General features: G+C 34.4%; 1 protein-coding gene across 1 annotated transcript; it reads right to left on the bottom strand.

Annotated features, from left to right (window-relative positions):
- Positions 1-766: 766 nt before the first annotated feature.
- On the bottom strand, positions 767-5822 carry LOC132634744 (protein KINESIN LIGHT CHAIN-RELATED 1). Its single transcript, XM_060350784.1, has 3 exons — positions 4920-5822; positions 2180-3088; positions 767-1168 (listed from the first exon to the last, which is right to left on the bottom strand). Exons 1-3 carry the CDS (start codon positions 5594-5596, stop codon positions 934-936), a joined length of 1821 nt encoding a protein of 606 aa, XP_060206767.1. The 5' UTR covers positions 5597-5822; the 3' UTR covers positions 767-933.
- Positions 5823-10183: the final 4361 nt, after the last annotated feature.

Raw genomic sequence — 10183 nt, 5'->3', positions numbered from 1 at the left:
AAAAATTAAAGTCCACCAATTTGAGGGCCAAATATTAAAGACCAGTGCTTTTGAGGGACAATCCTCACAAAAAAATGAATACAGCCAGCAAGTGTCAACAAATCCATCTCATCGTGAGGACTGAAGAGTAACTTTAATGGATCTTTAGGAACCAAACTTGCTATTCTTCTGAAAATACTAACTTGTTCTGGTGTTTCTGCTGGTGTCATAGAACTGCAGAAACTTCGGAACAGAATTTATTTGAGTTGCGAGTCATTTATTATTACTATAAATCCTTGCAATGTTGTAAGGAGGATTTGATTTTTTGATCCTTTACAAACTTTATTTAGTTTTATAATCTTTTTACAAGAGATCTTTATTTTTTACACATAAGAGATCTGAAAAAAACACATTGAGATTTGAAAAAACCACTTCTATTCAAATTGTAAGAGGACAAGAGATCCTATTTTCAAACTAGAAACAACAACATGCCCACTGACACAAACAATGAAAATCAAAACATCAATACAATACAAATCCCCACGACAATCATCAAATTCTCAAATTTGCCTAAAGCAAAACGTGCTAAAATTTGCCATCGTAAAAATTCAAAACCATAGGAGTAGAAGTTATATCCCAGAAAAAAAGGACTGTTGCCATATAAAAACATACAGATTAGGACGATATATAAATTCGACTTTCATGGAATGTAGGAGGGAGGGAGAGGAAGAGAGAGAGAGAGAGAGAGAGAGAGAGAAGAAGAAGAAGAAGAACAACAACAACCGCATTCTTGGACGAAACATCTTTAAAATCACAAACCAATAACCAATAGAACAATAACGTAAATGAACAACAATGGCAATTCAATGGACAACAAACAAAATGCCACACAAATTTTAGATTAGCTCTATACATGATTTCCTATGTTACATAAAATGCATCCCAAATTTACAATCAACTTCTAAACCCAAAGGCAGACCACTTCCTCGAGGTTTCCTTCTTTGTCGTTTTAGCATTGGGATCAATAAGGTTCTCCAGTGACTTTGCCTTTTTGTTGCGAGATTTGCCTGCTTCTTTCAACAGTTCGGCCAGCCTTTTCTTCTCATCATCGAAATCAGAATTTGCGGTTCCAAGTTTCTCTTCTCGCAATTTAAGAACATACTCCAGTATCTCAATGGCATCTTCAACTCTGCATTACATAAGACAAAAATAAACTGAACATCACAAAGCAGTTGAAAAAGGTAGATGCCACTGAAGCAACTCTCTGTGCATATCTTTTTAAGGTAAAGGTTTATTGACCCCTCTCAAAATACAAACTGAATGGATATTTAGTTGTGAATGGATATTTAGTTGAGATCACACAACTTAGCAATACAACTTACCCTCTCAAAAATGAGGCCTCCCCCTTTCTTTATTCTATTTTTCCCTTTTAGACAAGTTCAATAGATCACAGGAATATTAATTCTCCACAACAATGGATATAACCTCCAACCAGTTCACCACATACACATGTGATCCATGTGGAATGAACATCCCAAATGCATAATTAACACAATATTTTAATTATAACAATCAAAATAGTTATATATAAATGAAGATGCTTGTAATGGTAATGCTACTTCAAATAACTGCAAGTCATAGCAAGGTATGTATAGTAGATATGTTCATTCGATTTAAATTTTAAATATCGGCCGCCGATTGGGAAGGCAACATTTTCCATTTTTTTTAAATGGTCAAAAGGCAACATTTTTCTTAGAAGACCAGTAAGAGAGCAAGGCAGATGAACCTTTAAAAGTTACAGAACGTCCAGAAAAGATGTCTGGTGTAAACTTCATTCATGAAACTATTGACTGATGAAAAGCTGACACCTCAAAGAATAACGTCCAATCTTTGAAGTAAGAGGGAAAGAAACTGAAAATACAGAAGTTGTGATATGCCTCAATTTTCTAGTCCAAATCCCAGCAGAAGAAACACGATGCCATAAGCATTACCAGAGCTATTATAATAATGCTTCTTTTTTTTTTTTTTTTGAGAAGGTAACATTATTATAATAATGCTTCTCAAAATGAAAGCTATTCAGTTAGGGGATAATTAAAAGTAGTATGTATGGTTGTATGCAATGCAGATTCTATAAATGAGTGGATTAATCAGAAAGGTTCATCCAAGTACTTAAGACAATAACTTTCAAATGTGAGATTACCTTCCCAATGCATCATAAGTTGCTGCAAGATTGCTATAGACACCAAGGGTATCTTGGTGACAAGGACCGCACTCCTGTTCCAGAATTTGTCTTGCTTCTTCAAATAATTCAGCAGCCTCATCTATTTTGAACAACTGAACAGAAGACAATCCCATCTGATTCAAAACAACCCCAAAGAAGGCTGACTTCCTCTCACCGCCAGCCCTAAGTTTTGCTACAGCATTTTCAAAGGAGCTGTGTGCCTCTTCATATCTTCCGACCATATAAAACATAACACCCATCCGTGCTTCAATGCCAGCAATTGTACTTTGCTGACCTGGTTTATCGTCCAAAAGTTTCATTGCCTTGAGTAGGAGTTTCAGTGCCTCCTCAGGTTCATTAAATAACTCATAAATAGATGAAATTTCTGTCAATCCACAAGCAATCTCTTCTGCAGTCGTTCCAGGCACAGGTTTTGCATATATTCTCAGGGCATTTTCACAATAGGATCTGGATTCCCTCAGTTTTCCTGTCTTATAGTATAGGTCAGCCAGCCTTACAAAGACAGATGCAACTGAAGGATGGTTGTCACCCTTAGATGATTTGAAAACTGTAAGTGCCTTTTGATAGGAGAAGACAGCCTCATCAAAACGGGACAGAGACAAGTAAATGTTCCCAATACTAACATCAATAGCTGCAACCTCGTTTTCCTGTGTATTAGCGATCATAGCCATGCTTGCAAGTACAAGGTGTTCCAGGGCTGCCTCATAATCACCTTTAGCCTCGCATATGAGAGCCATTAAACGACGATCAGCTGCCTCTTCAAGAGAAGCTGGTGGACTGTGGACACGATGGATTTCCAGTGTCTTCTTGCACAAATTCTCCGCTTCATCAAATTGCATTGCCTGAACATGGGCTTCGGCCAAGTATCTGCATAATTTCCAATTCAGTTGCCTCAGTTAGAGCCTAAGAATCATATAGACAGTTAGCTGAGACATTCCAATTAAAAGCTGCAAAAGAAGAGTGTTACACAACCTAGCTAATGTAATAAGGACGGTTATTTAGGCCCGTGAACTTAAAGCAGCCATATTTGAGCAGATCAATGCCATCCCAGTGAAATAATTATATTAATGATAAACAGCAATCGTGAACATAGAATGGCCTAATATAGTTTCATGGTTTACTTCTAAGCACCTATCTACACGTAATTGCCAGAGACAACTAAATGAGTTATTTTTGTTTAAGAAAAACCCTAAAGAACAGACCCCCACGATTTCCCAGAATCTGCTCCAAAATACCTAGAACCAATGAGTATCCATTACTTCCAACAGTTAATCCCCATGTTAGACCTGCTGTTACTAAAGCCTATAATTGCAGGAAGAAGGGTGAAAATAAGGCCTAAATATTACTGTTCTATTTAATTATTACTATGTGTATGTATTTATAGCAGTTACTTAGAAGTTAGGATGGTTATTAAGGGAAGATAGGCAGTTTATTCTGTAGATTAGGTTTTCTCTGTGGTTAATCTGGAGGCGGCAAGGTTCCTCGAAATACCTTGGTTGTTGGGTGAATTATCATTCTCAGATGTTGCTTGTCTACTTGTAAACTTGTTCTATTTGTTGCTGGAAATAAATAATAGTGAAGTGTGTTATTATTTTTATGTTGTGTTGGGAAATTTACAGCTTAACATTTGGAGAGTTTTCTGGGTTCCTAACACCCCACTACCATCATAACAACAAGCCACCAACGACCACTGCCTTTGCCAACATATACCACTATCTGTATATCTTCTAAGTCCGTAAATGAAGTCTATATTACAACAACAACAACAACATAACCAGTGACATGTGAAGAGAACATTTATAAGGAAATAGAACATGTTTAAAGCCAACCAACAGATAACATGTGAAGAGAACAGTATATGACACACCAAAAATAAAGGCCAATAGCCACAGCTAAGCAAAAACGAATAGCAAAAGCAAGAAGCTTTATTTCATAAAGACAGAGATTTGATAGACACTCACATGACTGTCCTTTATAAATACAGTAAAAAGATTTTCTTAGAGAGATTTTCTTAGAGAAAGAGCATTATACTAGCATTGGACAAGTTAAATGAATTATTAACCTCAAACAGATAGATCTCCTAAAGAACCCATTCCCTTCCCGGAAGAATGCATCTCTATCAAATTTGACTCCGATAATTAAAAGTATCTGAATCACACAAGTATGAATCTCATTACATTTATCCGTGCCTTCTGCTGATAAAATTTCATCTGAATCATAATAATGCTTCAAATAATAATATAGCTTTCACAATATAAACATAGCTTAAAACTAAAAAAAAAGGGTAATTAGCTTGCACTACATATGAATTGATACAGTAAATCATTATCAATCAACTATGCCTCAATCTCAAAGCATTTAAGGCCAGCTATAAGAATACTTTATCTACATTCCGCTCTACCATTTCATATACTCCTAGAAAAGAACAAAGAGGCATTAGGATCTGTATCTCCCAACGCTATAAGAATCCTTTAACTAATATAAACACATCTTAAAACTAAAGAAGTGTAATTAGCTAAATTGAATGCATACATATTAATTGATACAGTATAACATTATCAACCAACTATGCTCCAATCTAAATTCATTTAAAGGCCAGCTATAACAATCCTTTATATACATTCAGCTATTCAATTTCATATAAAATCGAATAAGCAAACATTATATTATTATTATTATAGTAATAACAAATAACTACCTGCAAGTCTCAGCAACTCTCGGATCTGTATCACCTAAAGCTTCAATCTGTATTTTCAAACCATCTTTATAACATTCAATTGATCGATCCAATTGTCCAAGCATAGAATGTGTATCACCAAGTTGCATATAACCTGAAAACGCCGCAAGCGCGTGATCTGCACCTTTCGTAACATCCGGTACTTTAATCGCTCTTTCCAAAACCGGAATCGCTTCTTCAAATCTCGCTAAACTGCAATAAATAGCTGCAACAACATGCAAACTCATAGCTAGATCTAAACTCGGCGCGTGATCCGCACTCGCGCATTTTTCGAATGATTTCGCAGCGCGTAGAGCGTAGTCTAGTGCTTTATTCGGTCCTTCACCGGAAGCGATTGTGTCACGCGCGAGTTTTAGTAAGAACGGACCTAGATCGGGATTGTCTAGTGATGATTCGTCGATCACACGCGCCTCACGCGCTAACTGTGGTGGAGATTTCTTCTTACCTGAGCTCCGATCTGGTGATGGCTTAGCGCGTGAAGTTGATGGTGACGGTGAAGGTGGTCTACGTGGTGCAGGCGAGTTGGATTTCGGGTTAACGGGTTCGGACCTGTCCGAAGTTGACCCGACCCGATCATTTGTCTCATCGGGAACTGAGATTCTTAATGGTGGAGTTTTGACTGAAACTATACCCGGCATTGTTTTTAGAAAATTTGATTAATCTGAAGGATTTTGAGGTATGATTTTATATATGGCGGATTATGGGGAGTTATAAAGAAGGAATTAAATAAGAATTAATGAGCTAAGATGTGATTAATTAACGAGATTAAAACTTGGCAACGTATTTGTTGAACTGTTAGTTGAGAAACGGTTGAAAAGAGTTGAAGAAGAAGGTTCACAGTGAATGGGCCAGCTATATTGTGGGCTGAGAAAATGACAAAATGATCTCTTATCTTTGGTGGTAGGTTCAAAATAGTCTCTTAAGTATTAATTGAGCAATTTTGATCCTTTAAATTTATCAAATTTGAGCCTTTTTGGACTCCAATAAGGATGTGTTTGGTATGAAGGAAATGTTTTTTCATGGAAAATGATTCTTGGAAAATAAGCGGGTGTTTTACTTGTTTTTTAGTGCTTGGTAAGTAAGGAAAAAAATATTATCTCAAAAGTATTTATATGTAATTTATCGAGATACTATGAGGTGGAATGGAAAACGAGAGTGGGGATTCAAGGGTGGCGGGGGATGGGATGGTCAAGGGGTGGAAGTTGGAGGCGTTTGGTGGATGGAGAGGAGACAATGACTTAAAATGTCACTTATGGAACTTGTTTTTCTTGCTTTCATTAGTGAAGTTCTTTTCCTCATTTTTACGAAACTTATTTTCCAAAATATTTCAACCACCAAACATGGGAAAATTGGTATCCATACCAAACACGCTCTAAATATTTATATTGTTAATTTAACCGGAATTGTGGAATATATTTCTTTAACCAGTCACTCTAATAATTTTCGTGAAAACACCGCAACATAAAAGCCACACTAAACACAAAAAATAGATAAAAAATGTCCTAAAGGATTGACTAATCTAAAGGATTTTAAGCTATCATTTAAGTTTATATATGGTGATAGAGAAGGAAATTAATTAAGAATTAAGAGCTAAGACGTGATTAATTAAGAGATTGCCAACGTATTTTCAACTGTTAGTTGAGAAATAGTTGAAAGAGTTGAAGAAGGAGGTCCTCAGTGAAGGAAGGTAAGACTGGACTAAACATCTACTAAATGGGCCAGCTATAATTCTGGGCTGCAGATAACAGTGGGCCCTATAGAATGATGTTGACTTTATATGAAATACCAAACCAATTATTTCATGACAAGTATTATGAGCTGTTTCTTTCTTTCTTTCTTTATTTTTCTTAATGCGTAATTATTTTTTTCTGATCTGATATATTATTATTAGAGAAACGTATTACAAGATCCTATTTTACCTCTCCACAATAAGAGGTTAACAAAAAAATTATAAAGTGCTCAGAAATTACTCTATATATTTTATTTTATGTGACACCATTTTCTTATTAATTTCTATTTTAAAATAATATAACTTTAATTTTTCTTTTTGTTTTACCTTTATTGCCATGTCTTTATAGTCACATAAATATCGTGTCACATTTAACGTCACAAATTTCAAATTCAAACTTTCTTTATTAAACTATATATTGAATTAAACTCAGCCACATAAATTGAAACAAATGGAGTATTTGTTATTCATCGGTTTGAGTGCTAGTCGAGGATAAAATGAGGTAAAATCACAGATTGGGCATTAGTCATCCCAAAAGAAACGAAAATCGTGGAAAATGAGAAGTAAATTCAAAATTTAAATTTTATGATTTTGAATATGACATAAACTAATTATTATTTAAGCTAAATAACTAGGAATCTCCAATATGATATGTTATGATTAGAAGAAGAAAAAGGATAACTTTCCGTAAGAAGAGAGCAATATCTGTCATGCGTTGGATTTTTATTTGAATGTGATCTGTGAAGGTTATGATGACCCATGATTAATTTCTCAAAAGTGCCCTTTTGGCCCTTCTTTTTATTTAGTAGTTTTTAATCATGTAAGTTTTAGCTAAATAATTCAAGATAATCTTTTCCAAATTCTTAGTAAGCACTAGACTGTTAACCATAATATTTTTGCTATTCTTTTTTAGTCGAATGGAGTATTTACATGATTCTGACAATTTCAAATTACTCTATTGATATGTGTTAGGCCGATAATTTTGCAATATATATGATAGATTATGTGATACGAAATCTTGTCGTTTTGCATATACAACAAGAACTATACCAGCAACTTCAAATAAATTGGAATCGGTTATATAAATTCATCGTTTATATATGATTTGTGAAAATCCTCAAGATTACTTTTGGCGGGCCGTAAACGATATGAAGATACTATTGAAAGCATAATAAATATTCGTGCATTATCTGTTTATGCCTTCTATGATAATTGATCCATAGACTACAAACAAGGCAAGACTGTGTTTGCATGTGTTTGTTACTAGTTGTAGGTAATTCATAGTTAGAAATTGATAGTTATTCATTAGTAGTCCTTGATCGATTGATTGATAACTTACTCTCTTTATTTATATTTGCTACTTATTTGGTGATAATACCCCGCGGGGGGGAAATTGGAATTTTGGACCAAGTCGGACGTACGAATTCAACCGCAAAAAACAACTTTTTCCATACTATTTTGGTAATAAATTTCATATAAGGGGTTGAATTATGGATGCTTTAACTTGGTTATATGTGAACCTAAGAGATTAAAATCAAACTAACTGAAGTTGGGCAAAATGCATGTGGCAAAGTAGCTCGATTTTTAGTATTTATCTACTTAGGTTTAGTCCGAGGACAATTTAGTAAAAATGAAAAAAGGTCAAAATTACCCTCGAACTATTCGAAAACAAGCCCTCGTTAGAAAACAAGGGACCCCAAATGTCAAGAAAGTTGACTAGGCGATCCGACTGGTTAAAAAATACTGACATGGCAGTCCACGTGGCTAAGACCGCCTCCCTTTTTAAATTGAGGCTTTCTTCTCCAAATTTGAACCCTAATTTCAAGAAAAACCTTTTTCTTCCTCATTGAATTCAGTTGGAAATCTTGAACAGTGTTGTAGAAATTTTTACAAGTTTTATCTCGAACAACAACAAGGCAATGGATTGAAAATTTCTGTAATAATACTTCTCAAAATAATAAGAAGCAACACCAAACAATATTATTATAAGTGAGTTTTCAATCTGCAATTTTTAAAGTTGTGATGTAAGATTTTTTCATAGTTTCTATGAATCTGGGTTTAAGAAGGAGTGGATGAAAATTTTGGGGAAGAAGATGGTGCTTATATCATCAACATATCACGTGTAGTACACCGGTATTTTTCATCTTTTTTTCTAACTTTTTCAAATTTATTCAAAATGTTGAATTCATTTTTTTAGTTTCTTTATTTAATTCATTTCATCTTTATTTTAACAAAAATATTTCTTTTCTTTTTTAAGTGAAGAAAGACGATATACTGATGATGTATTAAATGAAGTGTTCAGCATTGTAAGATCGTTCATGTGAATCTTATAAATGTCCTCATTTTCAAGTTTTAGTCACATTATTACACCTACTTGAAAATTCAGTGGGGAAGAAAACGTTTTTCTGAAATTTGGGTTGTACTCTAGAGAAGAAGCCGTTTGATTTAAAGGGGCGGGGGTTTTACCCACATGGACTGCCTAGGTGGACTGCCATGTCATTTTTTTTATCCAGTAGGACTGCCTAGTCAGCTTTTGTGGCAATCCATTAAAAGCGAGGGCATTTGTGGTCCCGTTGTTAGACGGCAACAGCTCATTTGGTACCAAAATCTAACAGAAGGTATATGTGCTCTATTTCGAATAGTTCGAGGTTAATTTTGGCCCTCTTCCGTAGTAAAAATAAAGATAGTTGAGATATTATGTTCTCTTTGACAGCTTATTAGACAGCATGAAGTATTATTTGACGAAATAAACATATAAAAACATTAAAATAATGTAACGAGAAGACATCTTTCACCTAAGCAGTTGAGACAATACATTAGTTAAGAATTGCAGATTTGACAAAACTTCTCAAAAAGTAGAAAAAAAGGGAGATCGAAGAAAAGATTCTCACCTCAAAGTCTTATTGAGGACAGTTTTGTATGTTTGTCACGATTAAATTTGAAGAAGTAAAATACAGTAAAGAGAAAGAGCATATTGAATTTACATTTTAGATTTGGTGGAAAACGTCAATAATTATCCCCACTTAATTAAGTCTTCATAGTTGAAATCTCTTTGTGTAAGGTGAAAGAAATAGTTTGCTGCATTTCAGCTGAAGCTAACATATTTGGGAGCTGTGGTATCCACAACATTGAGGCCTTATCTGTACAATTTGTCCCATTTCTTACTTGATCTTCCTTTGGTTTATTAATGAGTTCATAATCTGTTCTCTGCAATTTGTGCCACATCTGGCATTTCTAACCCCCCCCCGAAAGAAAACAATATTAAAACACAATCAAATCATTATAGTATAATTATAGGTAAATCTCTGCAATCAATATTAATAATTATCTAGTTAAAATGATAATTAACATGCCATCACAGATTAAATTGTGATATTGTAAAAATTCTTTACACTATTACTATGTCAGTAACTTAATATCCAAAATAAAAAATGAATACCTGTTTAAACAACCCAAAAGAGGAAAAATGTGAAAACGAAAAGGACATGACAAGTAA

The sequence above is a fragment of the Lycium barbarum genome, chromosome 4, assembly GCF_019175385.1.
Source record: "Lycium barbarum isolate Lr01 chromosome 4, ASM1917538v2, whole genome shotgun sequence".
Taxonomy (NCBI): Eukaryota; Viridiplantae; Streptophyta; class Magnoliopsida; order Solanales; family Solanaceae; genus Lycium; species Lycium barbarum.
The sequence above is the reverse complement of the archived record's forward strand: the minus strand, read 5'-3'. Positions and strand labels throughout refer to the sequence as shown.

Excerpts from the sequence above, each read along its gene's own strand:
- LOC132634744 (XM_060350784.1), bottom strand. The coding sequence starts at position 5,596 with ATGCCGGGTATAGTTTCAGTCAAAACTCCACCATTAAGAATCTCAGTT. Across the intron at positions 3,089-4,919 it reads AGAGTTGCTGAGACTTGCAG|ATACTTGGCCGAAGCCCATG; the intron begins GTAGTTATTTGT and ends GAAATTATGCAG. Across the intron at positions 1,169-2,179 it reads ACTTATGATGCATTGGGAAG|AGTTGAAGATGCCATTGAGA; the intron begins GTAATCTCACAT and ends TATGTAATGCAG.